Source organism: Solanum tuberosum, unplaced genomic scaffold (genome assembly GCF_000226075.1).
Source record: "Solanum tuberosum cultivar DM 1-3 516 R44 unplaced genomic scaffold, SolTub_3.0 scf00204, whole genome shotgun sequence".
In the NCBI taxonomy this organism is placed as follows: domain Eukaryota; kingdom Viridiplantae; phylum Streptophyta; class Magnoliopsida; order Solanales; family Solanaceae; genus Solanum; species Solanum tuberosum.
Window position 1 is genome coordinate 1113288 of NW_006239127.1, and position 22403 is coordinate 1135690.

Sequence of the window (22403 nt, forward strand, 5' to 3'; positions counted from 1 at the left end):
ACTAGTAGGTGTATCTTCTAATTCCTCTTCTCCCGAATCAACTTCTACTTCTTCACCTAAATTTTTATCAAGATAAGGATTAATATGACCATAAATTTGTTGTAAAATTTCATGATTGAGTTGAGCATTTGAATCAATATCACAAGAAGTATCATCAACATAAGACATTGATTTAGTAGAAGCACCACCACATTTACTTTTATTTTTTTCCTTACTACTTTTTTTATTAAAATTAAATAATTTACTAATGTCCACTTGGTTCTTTCTCTTTTTCCTTTACCAGTATTTTTTTTTGCTAGAACTCATATTTAATTATATGTAAAAGTGTAATATAAAAATAATAATTACACAAAAATTAATGACGAAAAATAAAATATAAAATATTATGAAACGAATGTACCAAACGTCTGCGTTAATAGCAGACGTTATAACCGATTCTTGAAGCTTGTAGTTTGTTGTAACTTGTAATTTGGAACTCCAATACTTGATAGCAAATATGAGAATTATATATATTATGATATAATATGAAAATTTAGAATTGAAATATATGTATTATGATATAATATGAGACTTAAATGGAATAAAAAATTAGAAGACTTAAGATTGAGAGGATATAGAAAATAAATGAGAGAATAGATGATTTTGTAAGAAATAATAAGGGATAGAGGGGTATTTATAATATTAAAAATGGGTTAAAGTGTATTTATGATAACTTGAGGGTTTAAATTAAAGTATTAAAAGTAGGGGTGGTAGGGGGTGTTGGGGAAGTGAAAAAGGTAAATAAATCCGTTGGGAGGGCCCACTAGCTGTTGCCCCAACGGATATAATTTAAAAAGAAAAAAATAAAAAAATTGAGGGGATCCCGCGAAACCGGCCGGTTCAGCCGGGCCGGTTCGACCGGGACCAAAGGGTGAACCGGCCCCAAACCGGTCCCCTATCCCGAACCCCTCCCAACCCGCCATAACTTACGGGACTGGGACCGGCAAGCCGGTTCTCGAACCGGTCGCGGGCCGGGGCTGGCCGACCCAATCCCCCTGCCAGCCCTAGTCCCATGATTGAGATTTTTTTGTTAATCTTTTCTCGATCTTCATACATAAGCCCACCATTATTTCTTGTGATTCTCAACCTATATTGCATAGCTAAATCAAATCTATAGCCCATTTTCTCATAAAATGCAACCCAATAGGTTGGACTAGCTAGAGTCACAAGCCTAAATTAGTATTTTTCTTTGTTTGGTTTTTACATAGTGTCCGATATCTACATGAGAGTCTGACTAAATTCAAATTTGAGCTGAAAAGTCCCACATTAAGGAATAAAACGCTCCCTAACAAAGGCGATTTTGTACCCAAACTAAACTAGCTTTCTGCACTAGCTTATTTACACATAATATCAATTAATGATCTGATGGCATATGTTATTTGCATACCAATCACTAACGCATGACTCAATGATCAAGTGAGAGAACCTTTAAGTAACTCACCTGGTTGCCTACGTAAATTTTCACCTTGTTGGTGAGGATTCGATTCCGTACCTCGTATCCTCTTTCCCTACCTTCAATTTTAAGAAAGGAAAAAAATATGATTGAATGACTATATATAGTTTAAATTACAATAGTCAATAATTTGAATTAACCGACCCTGGATTTTCTCATAGCCAAATTTGTACACCTCTTAATCATTAGATTTACTGAATCTAATCATTCTTTACTTACAAAGGTTGTAATCACTTTCTAATAGGAAATTAGTTAACCATCATTATCCTCTAATTTTGTCTATTTTGAAGGTTTTATGTCAAAATTAGTCGGTTCAAGATATTAAAAATTAATAGATCACATCGTCAGCCACGTGTTAATGACAAAATTAATTGATGTAATACATTTAAAATAAAACATTTCATTGATCAAATAATGAATTTGTCAATGGCCTTGTAGTCTGATGGCATCTTTAATTTGTATATATCGCAGGTCTAACTCCTTTTTTAATGGGAATTTATTATTTTTATATAAATTTGGTGTTGAAAAAGAGAAAAAAAGTTGGAATACGTAATTGATTTGAGAGGTAAGCATATTATTGGTGCTTATATAATGTGTGGACTTTATCTCGATTATTGGGCTTTATTAAATGTTATACAACTATATATGCCCCTATTGTTTGGGAAATATATATTAAATAAAGATAATGATATGCTATAGGGTAGCTGTTGGGGGTTTTTTGCCCTGATTTCTTACCGTAAATAGGTTTTCCTCTTAGGAAAATATTTTTATATTTTGAGTAGTCCTTTTCTTGTGGGAAAGGTTTTAGAATTCTATAAATATAAGTTTGTTCCTTCTAACTTAATTAACATTCACAATGTAGTCCTAGGGTTTTGAGAGTTGCGGTTATGGGGAGAATTTTGTGTACCTCCTTGTATTCCGAGGGAATTGGTTGAGGTTGTTTCTCTCTATATTTTGTACTCTCATATTTATAGTGGATTGCTCATCTCATTAGTTGTGGACGTATGTCGTTTGACTGAACCACGTTAAATCTGTCTCTTTTGGTGTATTTCTTGTTTGTCTTCTTTCTCGTGTTCTTTCGAGGTTTGTTTTGCTAGCTTCCGCATTACAGCTGCTTATTTTTGGTCCTAACAGTTGCTAGTATTGTTATCAAAAGGCGTTTGGATTCAAAGTATACAATAACGTGGAACTTAAAAAGGAAGGCATAATACATAAACATGACCCTTAACTTGGCGTTAGCTGACAATTATGTCTATGATCTTTAATTTTGGGTCTACATAAGTAGACACTTAAACTTGTATAAATTGAACAAATAGACACATTCGTCCTACATGACACCCTACATGACAATTTTGTGTCCTATGTGGCATCCTACGTGTATTATGTCATGTAGGACACGTGTGTCTACTTGTTCAATTTTATACAAATTTAAATGTCTACTTGTGCACACTCAAAGTTCGAAGGCATAGTTGTCCATTGAAGCCAAGTTAAGAGTCATGTTTATGTATTATGCCAAAAGGGAATAATTTTTTTTTAAATTTATATTGTTGTGTCCAAATCAGCTCTTGTGTAACTCGATCAATTCTACGTGATATCTACCACTAAGTAACTCTATCCAGCAAGACAGATGGAAAGATCACCTAGTGATTTAATCTCCGCTAGTAATTAAATCTGAGATCTCATGACTCTCCACCATTAGGCCACAATCTTAGGTGCTAATTATAGGGAATAAATTGTCACGAGGTTGCACTTGCCACCCATTGAAAAATAACTTTAAATTTATTTTTTCCTCATTAAAGCCAACTTAAAGTTGCTATATTGATAATGAAAGGAAAAAAAGTTGTATGTCTTTTCATCATTATAAATAATACCAGGGAACCCATAATACAACAATGGAATGGTGGTGTTCTCATTACAGATTTCTTGCTTTCGACATATGATTTTATATGACGTGATTCAAGTAATATTACTAAAAATTGTGTAATTCTAATTTTGAAAATGAAATTTGATCAACTACGTACAAATTAAGCAGTCATAGCAAATTTGTCTAGATTACTGAAATTTGTCCACAAATATTTGCAAAATTTGAACAAAAAAGGTCATTTGTTTTACATAATAGTGAGTCCATCAATTTACTCTTCTACACGTAATTAAAGAACGACTAGAACAACATCTAAAGATTAATCTCAATATAGTCGAAGTATATATTATGAATTAATTCTTACTATATATCCATTTCACTCGATTTAAACCTTTTGTTTTTTGTTTTTGCAATTTCCAATAATTTGGGTTTCTAACAAAAGGAGAACTTTATATTTTTCTCTACACATACAAATCTCTTAATACAATTTAAAGACTGGCAAATAGTAAATCTAATATATACAAAGGCATAAAATGATAGTACTAGTTGTTTGTGAAACGTGAGTTGACTTTATTAAAATAAATTAATGTAACTAACTGATTGCATTGATTCATCAAAGTATCCTTAAGGTACAACCGGTTCCTTTTATGGAAAATAAGATTGTCTTGTACAATGAAGGAACATTTCCTACTTTTATTAGACAAAAAGGAAATTGCATCATAGGATAAGATTGCTGATAATATAAGTAAATAATTAAATTATGTTTTTTTAAGAGTTTAATCTTTTAAATGTGATGATCATATACTTAATATAATATTAGATCAAATATACGTTTGGCCTATTGAGAATATAATTAAATAATAAAATTATGTTCTATCTAACTGTTTGATTTTATAATGAAATGACCACACTTCACACATGCAACAATGATCAAAGCAGTTTTTTATAAAAAAATAAATACAAAGCTAGTGTTAAATTAGGTCTTAGGTCTAACTCACAATATTGGGTAAGATGGACTCTACTCTGATATCATGTTAAATTAGATTTTAGGCTTAATTCACACCATAAAAGCTAGTTCAAAGGAAGAAGGATTGCTCAAGCCTTATATAGTGTTCACCCATCTCATTAGCCACGGGGCTTTTTGCTTTAACAGTTAGTTACGAATATTATGCAACAAGGCAAGAACTTTAATTAACTTGATATATACGCTTTGCGTTACAACAAAATCCACTCAAAAAAAAAAAACGATACATAGATTAAGAAACATATATACATAATTTTAACCTTGTGTTATTTGGTAAATACCTTATTTACCCCTCTACAAGAAAAATTAAATTTCAGTTACCTCTTCATCACCATCATCTCCTTTTGTTGAATGCCGAATTCTTGCTGAATTTCCAATCCTTGATGATCCAACCCTTGATGAATCTCCAACCCTCAAAGACCTAAGTGATTCTTGAGGTAATTCGCTTCGATATTGCTGCACAACTAACACTGATGCCGATGTTGAAATTTCACCGGAAATCAGCAAATTCCCCAACCGCCCCAATTCTGGACAATCATGACTTTTTGAATCAAATGCTGAAACCAGTTGTCCCTCAGACATCCTCCCAACTATAAACAAATTACACTTTTTAAATCCGCGAATAACTTCTATAGTTTCTCTTACATCCTTTACAATACTCTCTTGGAAAACAATAGAACTGTCACCGCTTGATTTCTGTTTCTGATCAGAAAGATAAATATCGTCCTCTTGTGATGACTCCGGCACAGGACCGGAGTTCTGAGCGATGTCCACGTGGACACTCGCTCCAATAACTGCCGGATCAATTATGAAACGAACCACGTTTAATGTAATGCCATGGTGCTCTGCGACGCGCATGCCGTAGGCAAGCGCTTCGCGGTCATCATGGCCACCGAAAAATAAAACCAGGACCGTATAGTTAACTTCGCTAGCGGACACATGAGATGCCCCACCGAGTCCTCGATCAATTATTATTCCAACTGAACATGGTGCGTGTTCGAGGACTCTTCGATTCACGTTTCTGAGATCAGCACGAGTTGTTTCGAAATGTCCATCGAGTCTCTGATGTTTGTGGAATGGTACAATTATCATCGAAACTCTTTTTCTTTCCGCGCTAGCAATTATGTCTTCGTGCATACTGGACATAGGGGAGATTGCTGTGGTTGGTCTTATAGACACCTTGCTGAGTTGTCCGAATGTCTCAAATGCGACAATCACTTGGTTTGATTCGCCTGCTTTCTCTTTATTCCATAAGGGGAGTCCGTTTTTTCGGGCCTTGTGGACCATTAGAATTGCTGAGGGTCTTTCGGTGAGCTCCAAGAGGTGCATCGCGTAGACGCGGAGTCCTTCTTTTTTCTCTGTTCCACGAGTGGCTTCGATGAGATTTATGAGTGTGGGAATGTTTCTTGTGCCGTGGAAACATGTCAAGATTCGAAGTTGCTTGGTTGTGTCTTTCCTCATTATTGTTCTGTGCTTGTACTCTGTTACGGCCATTTTGGCTGGCTTGTAGGTCGCTATAACTAGCGGTGTTGTCATGAATGTTGTGAAGAGTGCCATCAACACCATAATGGCAAATATTTGATCGTTCAATACCTACAAAATTAATACCACAAAACATATCGTTTAGTTAGTTGCAACTAAAAAGTTCAAATTTAACAAAAGACTACTCCCTTAGTCTCATTTTATATGATGGTGTTTGTCTGATTGGAAAATATGTTTAAGAAAGAACGAAAGACTCTTTAGAGTAATGCTATAAGAGCATGTCATGAATGTCATGTAAAATGAAACAGATGAAAAAAGCTTACCCCTTTATCTTTGCCAATGTTAAGGACAATGAGTTCCACTAGACCTTTAGTATTCATCAAGAAACCAAGTGCTAACGATTCTTGAACAGACAACTTGCACATGAGAGATACACAAATAGTACCAACAATTTTCCCAAAGCAAGACGTAGTTATGACTAGAACAAGAAGACCCCAAGATTGAGCTCCTTGAATAGTAGCTACATTTGTTTTCAATCCACTAGACACAAAGTATAACGGTAGGAATAACCCCGTGACCAAATCCTCCACTTTTTCCACTAAAGCACCTGCAAATGGCCCTTCTTTTGGTACAAGAACACCAACCACAAAAGCCCCAAATAAAGCATGAATTCCAATAGCATCAGTGACAAATCCCGCGGCCAAAACAATCGCCAATGTAGCACAAACATACAACTCATTCACCGGCTCTCCCTCAGGACATTGCCTTGCCATCCAATTGAATATTCTAGGTGCAATCACTATGCAAAGAAGGATAAAACCTGTCCCACTCAACAGGACCCACAATGAAACAATTGGAGACCCCGAACCTACAACATAACATAACATATGCGAATTCAGAATTTAAATATTTATATTTCTTCAACTATACACTATCCAAAAAAAAATAATGTTCCACATGTATCTAACCTGAAAGTGCAATAGCAAGAGCTAGTAGAATCCATGCTGCCACGTCATTAACCGCCGCGGCGGACATAGCCATTCGACCAACATCAGTTGTTAATAGCTTGAGTTCAGCTAAAATACGAGCTAAGACAGGGAAGGCAGTGATAGAAAGGGCAACTCCCATAAAGACTAGAAAAGGGGCTTGATTAACCCCTTGGGCAATTGTGGATCGAAGAGCAAAAGATGTCCCAATTCCTAATACAAAAGGGAGAGTAATTCCAGCAAAGGCAATACATAGAGCTTTCTTTCCGGTTCGACGAAGAGATCTTGGGTCTAACTCAGTCCCAACGAGAAAAAGAAAGAATAGAAGGCCAAGGTTAGCCAATGTGTCCAACACTGGGAGGCTATTTGGTGGAAATATCGTGTTTAGATAATTTTTGTTGCGTCCGAGCGCAGATGGACCTAGTAAAATACCTCCCTAGCAAAAAATAGAAATAATCAATTGTCAATTTTTTTTTATGGTACCAGAGGCGGATCTAGGACAGGTACTGTGAGTTGATCACTTGATCAACATGCATGTTGGTTTTGGTTAAAATTACATGTATACAATATTCATTTTAAATTTATTAGCTTTAAATTTTGAATTTGTCTGATCAATAATGATTTAGAATAAAGTTTTTTTGAAGCAAATTATGTATCAGATTCAATAAAAGTTTTTTTATGAAATCATATACATATTATTAAGAAGAAAAATTTGACTCCTACAAAATATCGACGTGTATACTTGATCAATATAAGCAATCAAAGCAAGAAAATTACACTCATCAGATTAAAAAATTATCAAAAAAGTTGAACTAAGTTTTATTGTTTTAAAATTGATTCTTTCATTTATAAACCTTAACTACTTCCTCCATTTTTAATTAAAATGTACTTTTCACAATTGATGCAGAGGGATCTGAAGAATCTCCTCTATTATAGAATTGATTTTCATCATATATTATAAGTCCATGCTACAAAGTCAATATATATATGTATGATGTGCAATAAGTAAATTAATTTTGGATACTATGATTTTCATACATAAAATATATTTTCTAGACAGCTTTTTCCTAAGAGTTGGCTAGGAACAGTCTGGTTAAAACCTACCCGAGGTACGTTTAAAAAGAATAAATAATTAAATGGAGTAATATGTACGTTCTTAAGGTGGAATTTTTAATTATTTTTATTAAAAAACAAAAACTCTGGTTGCATGAATAAATGCGGTACCAATAATTCGACGCCAAATTAGTCCTTTGAACGTGGAGGCAACAATAATGATTAATTTGTTAAGAGAAGTTCATATCTTCAATAATAAAAGTGTAATATAATATAAATTAATTGAAATATTTATTTAATAAAGTGAAAATTTAGCACTATATTATCTTTAGATCAAAAGAAGAAGAGTGTAAAAATATAGGCTTAAGCTGTGAGAAAGAGGACAAAATGTAAAAGAAGAAAAACTTACAATAATCTCAGCAACAACACGCGGTTGTCTTAGTGGGCGGAGAATATAGGCGAGGACTCGGGTGAGTACAAGCACCAAACATATTTGTACAATCACCAAAGGGAGTGAATAATGCAACGGATTATCCCCTTGTAGTAATCCGCTAGAGGTGGCATGCATCGGCGATGATGCACATTTAACCGCCATGATTATAATTAGTGGAGTCTGAGATTAATAACCTTGAAAATAAGATAGGTTATCGGCTAGAATCTCATAAATTCTTGATGAAAAAAGAAAAGAAAAACTTAGTACTCCAAAGAGTAAGGAACTAAGGGAACTTGACTTTTGCAATTAAAAGAGTTGAGTGTCCTACATAGGGCATTCAACTCCTCTATTTATATGGAGCCACCAAGTTTTGATATGCCAATTATACCCTTTTGGTGGATAAATTTAATAAATATAATAAGTCAACCATGTTTTAATAATTATTATCATCACATTAAGGGAACTTGGCTTTTGCAATTAAAAAAGGTCTTTCTCTCGTTTTCCTTTTTCCTTCTAGTACTTGCTCCGTCTATTTTTATTTGTTCATATATCAAAAATAGTTATTTAATAATATTTGCTCAGTTTGAAAAATTAAACAATAATTTATTTTTTTATGTTTATTCTATTCTTGCTATTAAATATTTAATATCTAATATATTTTTTCAAACATTAAATTTAATATATTCAAGGGTGATATAATATCATTTCTCTTATTATCTAGTGTTTCTTAAACTGTGTGTCAAGTTAATAGTGAATAGTTATTATTGGACCGAGCAAGTAATTTCAAACATCAACTTTGATATGTATTTTTCCTTCTAAAGTGATTTGTTTTCTTTAATTATTTTTAATTCCTCCAACTTTGGAGCAATGAAATTGCGAGTCTGTCTTCTGGTATTCACGTCGTGTAGCAATTAATTATTTGGCCATAATGAGTTGAAATGTGTACAAATTAGATACTCCCTCCCTCAGTTTCATTTTAAATTGTCTTGTATTTACTTAGCAGGAATAATAAATAAAATCACAATTTATTAGTATAACATAAGTAAAAAGTATACATTTATTTTTAGAACAAGACAATTTAAAATGAAAAAATTATTATATTACATAATAAAAATATACATTTTACTTTTAGAGTAATGGATGTAGTAACAAACTCATCTTATCATATTAGTCATTTAAACACCAAATACCGTTAAAAATCATTTACACATCTTACACGGGGAAAAACTTCAGTTTCCTGATATAAAAATTACTGTTTCACTTCACTTTTATTCATTCATTTTAAATTTTACATGTTTTTTAAAAATTATTAATATGAGTATTTTATTACAATATCTGTATTAATTGATTTTTAAGTATTAGATCTTCAAAAATGATTTACGGAACAAGTTCTTATTGTTAAAGATAAAATATGATTTTGTTTATTTCTTTTCAGCTTGATACAAAGTGACAAGTAAAAGTACATTCTTCACTTTCAACCTTAATATTGTGAGTTTGAGTCACAGACAAAGCATTTGAATTTTGATATCCAAAAATATCATGCGATTTGAGAAAGCACACATTCCGAGTCTCCGACCCCAATAACAATAAGTCAATTGCTTAGAAAGACAATAAAGATACATATAGCAAGTGTTACACTTGAATTTTTTTATACTAACATTTTCACTCTGTAGCTTCTTCACATTCACGATAAGAAAAAAAATTAGTTATACAATTTTCTCTAATTTGTTTTTGAAAATTAAAATTTGAATATGTAAGACTAATTTAAAATTTTAATTGATTTTTTCTTCATTAAAAAGAGATGAACAAGTGCATATAAGAGATGATAGATTCAATTAGGGTTTTAAATAAATTTTAATTTCTTAAAAGAATATTCAGAAATGTAGAATCTGAAAAGGGGGCGGGGTTAGAGGTGGTGGGACCCGGAGGAGTGGGGAAAAAGTTGTAATAAAATTCACGAGTCAATTAAATATAAAAACATTTTTGGTACCTCAATAATGCACTATATGACTTCTCCCAATTTCATTTTATTATATGCATTCATTGATGTCAACTATAGGAATAATAAATATATATATTTCTTTACATCATGTCGTGTTGCCATGTGTAATCTTTTCTTTTTCACTTTCTAATGGACAATAATCTCCTTTTTGTTTAGATGATTGATAGGACGGATGATTAGTTTTAATATAACGAACGATTCTTTTTAAGACGTTTTGTCATATTATAACATTAAATTCATTGTTTTATAACAATAAAAAAAATTGATTTGACAAGAGGGGGTTGCATTCGGATGATAATACTCTCAATTTAATTCTAAGATTGTAAGTTTGAGTCACATGACTACGTGAGGAAAAAGGGTGGGAACTCTTATAAAGAGATTAAAAAAAATACTTTTTTGTAACAATACTTTGTCGGACATCACACTTGATTATTATTTCTGTAAGGGCCCAGCCCGCTAGTGATATTGTTCACTTTGGACCTAGACCCACACGACTTTAAAACACGTCACTAGTTGGTAAAATCTGCTTACTTATATACCCAACATCTCTCCTGTGTTTTGCCGATGTGAAACTTCTAATCTTAAGAAGGGGCGTCACATACACCCCATCTATAGACTCAGAGTCCTCGTTGAGGTTTGCCTCTACTGAATGGGATTTGCTTAGACTCAACACTGAGGTTTGCCCTGCCTTACAAGAATTTGCCTAAACTCAATTGAACTCTGGCTCACATCGACAAAGCTGACAGTCTGACACATGAGTGGCTCTGATACCATTTGTAATAGCCCAGCCCGCTAGTGATATTGTCCACTTTGACCTAGACCCACACGGCTTAAAATGTGTCACTAGTTGGTAAAACCTGCTTACTTATATACTCAACCTCTCTCATGTATTTTGCCGATGTGAGACTTCTAATCTTAAGCTGGGCGTCATAATTTCTCGTACTTTTTTTCAGTTTCAAAGAAAAAATATTTTTCCTATAAATCGATAATCAATTTAAAGAGAGAGCGCGCGTGCGCTATGGCATTACAATTTACAAGTAAAAAATAATAATAAAAATAGACAAAAGTTGATCATGTAAAAGCTAAAAATGTATTTTAAAAGTGCTACTGACGTACAAACCGGAGAATATTTATTACTCAACATCAAAAGAGAATTTATTTTTTTATAGTAATATACATTGAGGATATTTATTTTTTCATATTTTTAAATTTTCCTTAATAAAATTCTGGCATTTACACTGCATAAAATTTTCCTTCTCAAATTCCGGTCAATTGACGATTCAAACATTTTGGTACGACAATAATAGAGCATATGACATATAATTTAGGTTATCCATCTAATTTTTCTCTCAATTACTTATTTATATACATTTATTTATGTCAACTATAAACCTATAGAGATGACCGTTCTTTTGTATAATTTCAAATTAGTAATTTTTTTTCCCTTTTCTACCTTTTGTGGGATAACTTAAGTTACAGTTATGAGCAACAGTTTTATCACCAAATATTAACTAGAATTAATGTATGTTTGATCAATTGCGTGAATTGATTCTCTAAATATAATATGACTCAACAATTCAAATAGACATATTGATAAAAAAAATTTGACAATTTACTTAACTACACTCCTTTACTTACCTTAATATCCATTTATTCCTACTTATTTCAAAAAATTCAAAAATCCCTTATTTACCTATGTATCCCGCATGTATCCCGTGCACAACGCTATGTATCCCGCTATGTGAAGTGTATCAAACCTAATGTATCCCGTGCACAATGCTATGTATCCCGCAAACATCATTTTTAAGAGATTTTTGGTAAATAGAAAACTAAAAGGGATGAGATGTTATTTAGTACTTTTAATATGTGGTTCCTATAATTTATACATAAAAATTTGTATAACTTACAGAAATCCCATATAATTGGGGCTAATTACATCTTATCTCGAAAGCTTCCTCAATTACAAAAAAATCGTATTTTTTATTGCTCTCGAATACATTCATTGGTTGTCTGATACATTACTTAATATACTGAGAGAATTGAGATCTATATATGGATATTTTTAAATAGAAGAAAATTTTAGAAATTATGATAGGTTAAACGATGTATTTATATAATTTTTCCAATTCAAGAAAAAGTCTTTTGTGCCAGCAAGATAAAACCCCGTGTACTTATTCTAGTTGAAGAGTGGATAGAGTGTCGACAACATGTTTAGATATTTTGAGATGTCCATATTCATAATAAACAATTGTATGGATAATTTTGTGTATTGGACTATTGTCTACATATATATTATAATCCAAAAACTTCTATATAAATTAATAATAAGCTCCAAAAATTTTTGTATTGATATCGTTTGTTTGGATATTTTTAATTATTATAACAAAATATAATTATTTTCTTTGTTCTAATTTATGTAGCATTTTTTCATTTTTTCGAGAGTCAAATCGTTTAAGTTTGATTGGAAATTTGCCTATGAAAATTTCTAATTGTTTAAATGAATTTTTTTATATTTATAAATTACGTAAAAAGTACTTTAAGTCATAATAATTAACAATTCAAAATATTTTTAAAATATATTAAAAACATTTGATCAAATATAAATTTATTTGAATATCAAAATTCAAAAAACACCATGTAAATTAAGATAAATAAAGTATTAAAGAACATAAAATATAATATGAATTGTGTATGACTACTGGAAATTAGAGGGACATGAATAGGACACATGGAAGTCCAGATGTATAATGTACATTTGCAAATGAAAATTAAATGATAATTAGCCAGAAACCATACTTGGGCAAATTGCAAAAGAAGAAAAAAATATTATTTTGAATATTCCCTCTTATGATATAAGAATATAAATGATTAATGACATTATTCTCTATAGAATAGTTATAAATTAGATTACTTTTGGTTCATCACACCAAATGCATCCCCTGTTGCCCTTTTCCTACCAAACTTAAACAGAAATGAAATATATAAATAATTTAATCCAAATTTTAATGGTTTTAAGAATAGCTTGACCAATAGAGGTGTGTTTGGGAGGAGGAAAATGTTTTTCAAGAAAATAAGTGATTTTTTATTATTATTTTTTATTCAATACATAAATATATACTAAAATTTTATCTTAAAAGATATTTGTATATAGTTTAGATCACAAATGTAATGGAAAAGTGAGAGAGAGGGGTGTGAGTGGTCAATACACCACAAATGATCAATACACCACAAATGATCAATACACCACAATGGTAATTAATTAACGGATAACTTAATTGCTGCTAAATATGTATTTTTAGAGGTAATTAATACTCTATGTAAATGTCCTTAAAATCTATAGCGACATTGGATCCAATGACAATTAAGTAATATCGGTAAAGACTTTAACACTCTTTATTAATTGTGTATATTTATTGCCGCTAAAAATTGTTTTTGATTTAGTGGGTGGAAATGAGGATATGGATGAAGACAAGGTGTGTTGGGGTGAGAAAGACACGATATTCAATATGGAATATCACTTCTGAAACTTATTTTTTCTATGTTCGTTAGAAAAATCATTTTTCTTATTTTTAAATATCTTGTTTTCTTACATTTATACCTTGCTCTTATTCATCCTATTTTTGCTTAAGCACTTGACAATATAATAAGTAGTTGTCGTCCTAGTGGCCAAAATTTCACTTGACCTTTAAACCATAACTTACGTAATAAAGTTTCAATTTGTTTGTCTTATTTTTTAATTAATTTTTTAAAATTTTATTTTATTTTTAAAAAAAAATTCTAACTTTTCACTTGACATATTTAATACTACAAAATTAAAGAATATTTTGATACATTTGACATATACTTAATTGAAAATCACAATATTTAAAATTTCTTTTACTTTCTTAAACTCCTACCTAATCAAAATATGACAAACAAATTAAAATGAAAGAAACATATTTCTTATATAATTTTCCCAATTACAAAATTATATGTTTTTTCATCATTTTTCATGTATCAAACTCTCTAACCTTGAAGAATTATAAATCAAAGGGAAAAGGGTCAAAAATGCCCTTAAACTATGTGAAAGGAACAAAAATGTCCCCCGTTTATAGTTTGGCTCAAAAATGTCATTACCGTCAATACTTTGGTCCAGAATTGCCCCTATAGTTACAAAATGGGTCAAAAATGCCCTTTTCTGAATAAATATTTTTTTTTCTTTTTAAACACATCTTCTTCCTAATTAAAATATTATTAAAGAACACTATGCTTTCTTTCTTCTTAAATCACTTAAACAAATAAAAACGTAGGAAATAATTTTTTCCTTCTTAATCCCATTTTATCAATTAAAATAGAATAACTTCATGTACCCTTTCGACAGATAATATATGTCATATATATAAGATCATAGTATATCCATCATTAATTTATATTTATATAACGATAAATAATAAAAATAATATAAGAAATATTTTCATTTTTTATTTTTTTTCTGCATTAAAGTAGGATAAACATTTGCTAATTTTTTTAAAAAAATATTATTAGAAAAAGAATGTATTTAAAAAATAAATAAATATATATATATATATATATATATGAAAAAATGAGCATTTTTGACCCATTAAATAACAATAAAGGCATTTTTGGACCAAAATATTGATGACAAGGGCATTTTTGGACCAAACTACAAACGGATGGCATTTTTGTTCTTTTCATATAGTTTAAGGGCATTTTTGAACCAAAATATTAACGGAAAGGACATTTTTGAGCCAAACTATAAACGGAGGGGATTTTTGTTCCTTTCACATAGTTTAAGGGCATTTTTGACCCTTTTACCTAAATTAAATAAACAAAAATTATTTCCCTAACAATTTAAACATGAGATGATCAGACAATTCAACCTGACATCAAACTAATAAAAATCTTAGATAAGTGAAAATAATTTAATTTTTCAAATAAGATAATCACATCACTCAGAAAAGAAGTACGTGAAGCTATCTTTGAAATTTATAACCATAGTTTTATTTTCATTTGTGTTGACTATTAATTAATGAGATAAGTGCATTATCCTTATAATTCATATCGCTGACTTATCCTATTCAGCAAAATATAATTAATAGTAATAAATATACACTTGGTCGTAATACTTCAGCTCTTTGCTCATCATCTTCAATAATTGAAAATTAAAATACTATTCCCTCCGTTTCAAATTAATTGAATTGTTGGGATGTTTCACACCCTTTAAGAAAAGAAGATTAAGACATAAATTGGACATAGCTTTCCATTTTTACCCTTATTAATTATTGTCAAGTGTATTATTAAAATAACTAACATTAATTATAATAACTAATTCCAATACTAACTAATGAAGGGTAAAATTGGAAGAATATTATAAAAAGTAATCTTGAATATTGAACAATTAAGTTAATTTGAAAATAAAAAAATAAAAAATGTCTCAACAATTTAATTAATTTGAAATGGAGGGAGTATGCATTTGTCGTGTCATTTAAATCTTATACATCGTAAGTACGATAATATCAATACATATTGAATAGTAGCGCAAAAATATTGAAATAATTGTACAACTTTATTTTATTTTATTCGACATTATTGATAAAATGAAGTATGACAGCAGATCTAGTTTGAATTTGGTTATTTAAATGAATTTCTTTAACAAACTTGGAATTGACAAAAAGTTGTTGTATAACAATTTCGTTAATAAAATAATGCCATATAATTAAAAGGATGTAATATATAATAACTGTATCTTATCATGAATGTCCATTGTTGGCGAAAGTACAATTACAAATAAAAAAACAAAATGAAGAAAATAAAATTTTTTCAGGTTGAGGCACGTATATTTTACTATTTTTAATGAGTTTTAAGTCTACTATAACAATTATTTATCGATCCAACAGTAATTTTTTTGACTTGTCCCTAGTCCAGGATAAAATATCCCAACAATACTATATAATTCAAGAAACTTTATATAAGAGTTGAGTCTATAGCTCCACCAAATTTTTTTTGGGGGAAAATGACAAATATACCCTCGAACTATCGTAAATGGTATGCAAATACCCTCCGTTATACTTTTGGGACATTGATGCCCCTGTCGTCCAAAAACTAGAACATATATGCCCTTCACTCTAATAGAAAGACTAAATAGGAACATGTGGCGCAATCTTATCCGTCAATCCGATATTTAATAAATGTCGGATCGATGCATAAGATTATGACACGTGTATATACGTTAGTATAAAGGGTATATATGTTCTAGTTTTTAGATGGCAGAGGCACCAAGGATATATATCTTCCTTCAATTAAATAAAATTCTTTTTCTAACTCACTTTTTCTTGCAATCTATGGGTTTTTTTTTCTGGAAAATAAAATATTTGAGACGTGATATCTCGTTCTCCTCAGGGAGATTCAAGCTCATTTAATAATTCTTTACTGATTCATTATTAACTTTCTTGACTTGTCCCCTCCAAAATAAAACAACTCAATAATACTATATATATATATATAAACAAGCTTTGAACAAGAGTTGAATCCTAAACTCTACCACAAAAACACATTCCTCCAACTAAATTAATGTGGATCGATCAATTTCATCTATATTTACCAGAGGAGAAAAGTGTAATTTAATTAGACTATTTGAATTGTGACTCATTTATAAATTTTACCGGTTTTAACACTCATCCAATTCGCTAATTTAACCCTTTACATCAGAGCACGAAACTTATGTAAATTTTATCCTATAGTTTATCAATATGGTACACTACTTATAGACTTCAATTATATATGTTGTGTATACGTATATATAATATATGTTTAGTATATGTATATGTGATATAAAATATACACTATCTATACACTGTATACAGATTTTGTAAACTAGACGGTCAAAGGTATTCAGACGTAATTTTCCCAATTCTAAGTCATAAAACATGCAATCCAATACCTCCCTTCAATAATTGGGCTCTGTATGGCCCATTATGTCTTAGAGTCAGCCTTTGACGGATTTGGGCTTATATGAGCTAAGTTGGGCTGGAGACACCCACTGATTGGGCTGAAACTGAGTTCAGTAAGCTGGACAGTAAGAAACATAAAAGTGCGCGTTTTCTCCCTCAAATAGGTTAATCTTTAATTTTTGCTCTTTATCAATCGAATTTATGCTCCACGAGCCATTACGTTTTTAGAAATTGAAGTTATGTCCAAACATAGCTTGTGTGATGTTATAATACGGAAATACAAACTTATTCCCCAAAAAAATATTATTTGTTTTGAGAAGTATAAATTAAAGATCAAAACAAAATTGTGACAAAAGTGCAAATAATCCAAAAAGAAGATCATTTCCTAAGTGGCTATCTGGAAAGGGTAAAAGGGCAAAAAATTCTACTAAAACGTTTTTTTTTTATAGCGGTGGTGTCTGTGCCAACTTCGTGCACCTTGACTAATACCACATGATATCACCTAGTATTTTTCGTCTCCACTAAATTTTGAACTTAAGACCTCAGTATTCTCAATAACTTTATTGATCACTAGACCACATCTTCTGCTAAGAACTTCACTGTTTGGCCCATCAAGCCCATTGTTTCGAAAAGGTTTTCAGATTAAATTGCTTTAATAATCAGAACGGTTTAGTGTATTAACCGGATATTTATTCTAAAATATACCAATTTATCGTAGTTATAAGTGATAAGTTGAGGTTCAACTTGCACTAATTAATTAATTCATTAAATAAACAAACCTAACGTTACTATTTTTGATAGTACTAATCATTAATCTTGCTCCTACATGACAAAAAAGTAGTTTTCTTAATAAACTTAGCAACAAAACAAGCTTAATCTTCCCTTTCTTTTCTTGTATAATCATTTATTAAGTAATTAATTTTAAGAGAAGCAGCACTTTCTCTCGGTGATTTCTCAATTCTTAAAGTTCAAACATAAAATTCTGGTTTTTCTGTCACTTATAATGATCAAGAACTTTTAACTTAATATTTTTTTTATCTTTGTTACTCCATCAGTCCCATTTATGTGATAATATTAGATAGGTTCGAAATTTAAGAAAATGTTTTTTTTTCTTTTAAATAAAATTATGATCTAAAATAAGTTATAAATACTTATATGATTATAAAATAATATTATAAATAATAAAATGAGAACTTTAAGATAATTTTAAAAAATATTAGAATATTTTAAAATAATTTACTAATTAAAAAGAAAAATATATCACGAAAAAGGACTACAAAACTTATAAATATTTATCTATATCAAATGTTTATATTAAATTAATACAATTTATTATAAATAAATATTACATTGCGTCCATAAATTAATTTAATAGAACTTATTATAGTTAAGTATTACATTGCGTCCATAAATTAGTTTGACGTAAGCATTAGATTTCAAGAAGACTTGTCGTTTTGAAATCAAAATGTCACTTCCACTTTTTGCTTTTATTATTGTCGTGTTCTACTTTCACTTTAAACCTTTTTTTCCCTTTTGTTGGTTTTGTTGAGTATATATATGCTTTTTATTTGTGATAATGGGAAATAATTAAATGAGGTCTCCAACTCACCATTCAAGTCAACCTAGTAAGTGAACAGCTAAAAAATATCACATGGGGAAATATCATATTTAAATTACTCCAAAAAATCTTCAAGATTAGTTTAGTTGAACTAATAGGCATATTAAAATAATTAAGTAACGCCCACGATTATGTTAATTAATTAAGAACTGATCATTTTATGATTACATTAATTGAACGATCTTGACTTTTGATGCTCAAGTATATTGTTACTCTCTTTAATTCTTATTTTTCATGAATTTTTTTGTTGAATTCAATTCTACGATGTGGAGGGCTGGAGGTAAATCTATAATAGTTACGACTTATGATATGATGAGTCATTGTTTATTAAAAATCCTCATGAAATGAATGTATTTTCTTTGTCCACATCGTATATATTCTTTAAGCAAATGTAAAGTGTTTTTTCTAGGGATAAGGGTTTGAAAAATACCCCAACTTTGGTCGGATTTGCTGTTGCGATACTAAACTTTCATGAGGACCTATTACCTCCCTAGACCATTTAACACCATATTTTTTATTCCCTGAACTATTTAATAGTGTATTTTAAAGGTATATATGTGTCCGTGGACACATTACTATTTCTAATTTTGCATTATTTTTTATGTCCACATGTGCAAATATATATATATTTAAAATACGGTATTAAATAGTCTAGGGAGGTAATAGGTCCTCATGAAAGTTTAGTATCGCAACAGCAAATCCGACCAAAGTTGGGGTATTTGCAAACCTTAGCCGTCATATTATGATGGAAAAACAATCTATTTAATTTCCATCACTCTTAATAACGTATTTATACATGTAGAATTTCAAATGAGAATAAATTAATAGGCCAACGATCTAATTAGCACCATTCATAAATATTCACAGCCAAAACTACTTCTAACATTGAGAAACCAGAGTTAGAATTTGATTTTAGATTTTTCCATGAAATCTAACTTCTCCACCAACTCAATACAATCATAGACTATGTTCCAAACCCTAGTGCACGAATCACGATGATATAATATTGTATATTAGTTAATTAAGTTCAATAATTTGATTGGCACAATTAGCTAAGAATAGCAAATACAGCTCATGTTCCTAATCCAACTTGTTATACAGAGAAAAAGAAATGTGACGTTTAACCGTCGAAGGTTAGGGTAGAGTGATAAATTCAGTTTCATCATTAATTAGAAATTTTATATTTGTGTTTTAGTATAAAAGAGTAATTTACCAGAATGAGGAGAATGATCTTGAACTTTTGAACTCATTTTATGGGCAAAATTTCAAATTTAATAAATTTTAACTTCTAACTTTAAAATTTTTCCACGAAGCAAACGAAGATAAAAAATTCAAGGTTATTAAATGTAATTTATAGGATATGGAGTCATATTTGATTGATAAAAAAAGTATTTTACTTTAGAATGAAACTTTTAATGCGAATCAAAAGTAGTTGATTCAAAATAAATATCAAATAATCGTGAGAAACAATAATAAAAAAAAAAAGGTGACTTTCCGGAAGGTGTATGTATAGACAATTAGAACAAGTTGGTTAGTAGGAAGAAAAAAAAAACAAAAAAAAATAGACAAGAATAGTAGTATACACTATACTATATCTTCAAAAATGCACATTTCATGATTGGCAACAAATATTAGTATACTATTTTTTTAATTTTTCATACTCAAGCAAGAATTACGTCAATTAAAATAACAATATATACTATGCAATTAAGAACCTAATTAAAAGAACGAATAAATATGAAAATAAAAAGGTCTCAACAATTATTATCTGAATTTTTAAAGTGAAACTTATTTGATGATAATTTTAAAAAGTATTGTCCACTCACAGTTCCCCACATCCCTCACCTGCTCCAAATGCGACCACCACCTACCCATCCCTAAATAAATAAACCCACAAATTCACAAAAAAAATATTAGACATTTATAGTTACTTTACTACTACAAATAATACATTAAAAATCTACTATTCTTTCAACTTTCTGAAGAACTTTGCTCTATTTGTCCAATGGGAGAACCACAAGTAGAAAATCAGCTCAACATTTCTTGTAAGCTTATTTTCTCACACTTTTTCATGTTTTTTTCTGTTTTCCTAATTCTCTAAACTAATTAGTATTTTTTTAACTAATTCATATAGTTGAAGAGGAAGTAAATATGGCCAATAATTCAACTTCATGGCGTGAAAAATACAAGAGATGGATTGAAATAGGGTTCAATGCCGTATTGATTCTAGTTTGTCTATCAGCTGCAACACTTCTCGGCGAACTTTACTACAGAGAAGGTGGAAAAAGCACTTGGATGAATTCACTTGTCCAAATGGTTGGATTTCCGATACTTTTCCCTATTCTCCTCTTGAAGAAGAGGGAAGAAAACAGAGAGGACGAAGAACATATGCACAAGAATACTATTAATAGTAATAATAAAAATCCATCCGTTTGGATGTTTTTATCCGTCTATGTTTTTCTCGGATTACTGTTAGGCGGAAGCTGTATTTTGAATGCAGTCGGACTATTACACCTCCCCGTTTCAACATTTTCATTGATTTCCGCTAGCCAATTGGGATTCAATGCCCTGTTTTCCTTCTTCCTCAATTCCCAAAAAATAACAACTTATATAGCTAATTCCATTATCCTACTCACAATATCCTCAATTCTCCTTGTCTTCCAACCTGACGATTCCTCATCAACCGATTCATCGAAAGGGAAAGGCTACGTTTTAATCGGATTCATCTGCACTCTCTTCGGTTCAGCAGGGTACGCGTTGCTGTTATCAGCCACAGAGCGAATTTTCAGAAATGTAATGAAAAAACGCACATTGAAAGAGGTGATGAGCGTTGTGATCTGGCAATCGTTTTTCGCCACCTGTGCGATTCTAATTGGCCTATTCGCGAGCGGCGAATGGAGATGGATTAAAACAGAGATGAATGAATACAAGCTTGGGAAAGTGTCATATGTAATGACATTAGTGTGGAATGCATTAGCTTGGCAGATTTACACAATTGGTTTACTAAGTTTGATTATGAAAGTATCTGCATTATTTGCTAATGTGATTACTGCATTAAGTGTGCCACTAATTCCAGTTCTTGCTCTCATTTTTTTCAATGAGAAAATGAGTGGAGTGAAAGTAATTTCAATGATTTTGGCAATTTGGGGATTTTTATCATATGGTTATCAGCAGTATCTTGATGAAGTTAAGCTCAAAATTGAGTTATCAAAGGCAAAAGAAGAAGCTGAAGTATCACTTGTTGAAACAGGATTGAATCATAGAGCTAATTAATATTAATTGTACAAATATGTAAATTTATGGATACTTTCTTAATTTGTTTCATATAATTATTATCTACTTCTAAGTTAATGTTACAAGGTTTTTTTACTAGAGCTTTTGTTTTTGTTATTCAACGTACAAATAGTTTCTTGTTTCATGTTTTATTATGATTAAGTTAATTGGATTAAAAATGACACTTTAACGTATGCCTAGAAAATAAGGAATTAGCGATGGACAAAAT

General features: G+C 30.5%; 2 protein-coding genes across 2 annotated transcripts; one reads left to right on the forward strand and one right to left on the reverse strand.

Annotated features, from left to right (window-relative positions):
• Nucleotides 1-4538: 4538 nt before the first annotated feature.
• LOC102595577 (cation/H(+) antiporter 18-like) lies at nucleotides 4539-8638 on the reverse strand. The gene is made up of 4 exons (XM_006355549.2): nucleotides 8308-8638; nucleotides 6828-7281; nucleotides 6183-6727; nucleotides 4539-5970 (listed from the first exon to the last, which is right to left on the reverse strand). Exons 1-4 carry the CDS (start codon nucleotides 8491-8493, stop codon nucleotides 4684-4686), a joined length of 2472 nt encoding a protein of 823 aa, XP_006355611.1. The 5' UTR covers nucleotides 8494-8638; the 3' UTR covers nucleotides 4539-4683.
• A 12195-nt stretch (nucleotides 8639-20833) lies between these two features.
• On the forward strand, nucleotides 20834-22256 carry LOC102595916 (probable purine permease 9). Its single transcript, XM_006355550.2, has 2 exons — nucleotides 20834-20946; nucleotides 21036-22256. Exons 1-2 carry the CDS (start codon nucleotides 20907-20909, stop codon nucleotides 22172-22174), a joined length of 1179 nt encoding a protein of 392 aa, XP_006355612.1. The 5' UTR covers nucleotides 20834-20906; the 3' UTR covers nucleotides 22175-22256.
• The last annotated feature ends 147 nt before the right edge of the window (nucleotides 22257-22403 follow it).

Excerpts from the sequence above, each read along its gene's own strand:
- LOC102595577 (XM_006355549.2), bottom strand. The coding sequence starts at position 8,493 with ATGGCGGTTAAATGTGCATCATCGCCGATGCATGCCACCTCTAGCGGA. Across the intron at positions 7,282-8,307 it reads GTGTTGTTGCTGAGATTATT|GGAGGTATTTTACTAGGTCC; the intron begins GTAAGTTTTTCT and ends ATTTTTTGCTAG. Across the intron at positions 5,971-6,182 it reads ACATTGGCAAAGATAAAGGG|GTATTGAACGATCAAATATT; the intron begins GTAAGCTTTTTT and ends TTAATTTTGTAG.
- LOC102595916 (XM_006355550.2), top strand. The coding sequence starts at position 20,907 with ATGGGAGAACCACAAGTAGAAAATCAGCTCAACATTTCTT. Across the intron at positions 20,947-21,035 it reads AAATCAGCTCAACATTTCTT|TTGAAGAGGAAGTAAATATG; the intron begins GTAAGCTTATTT and ends TAATTCATATAG.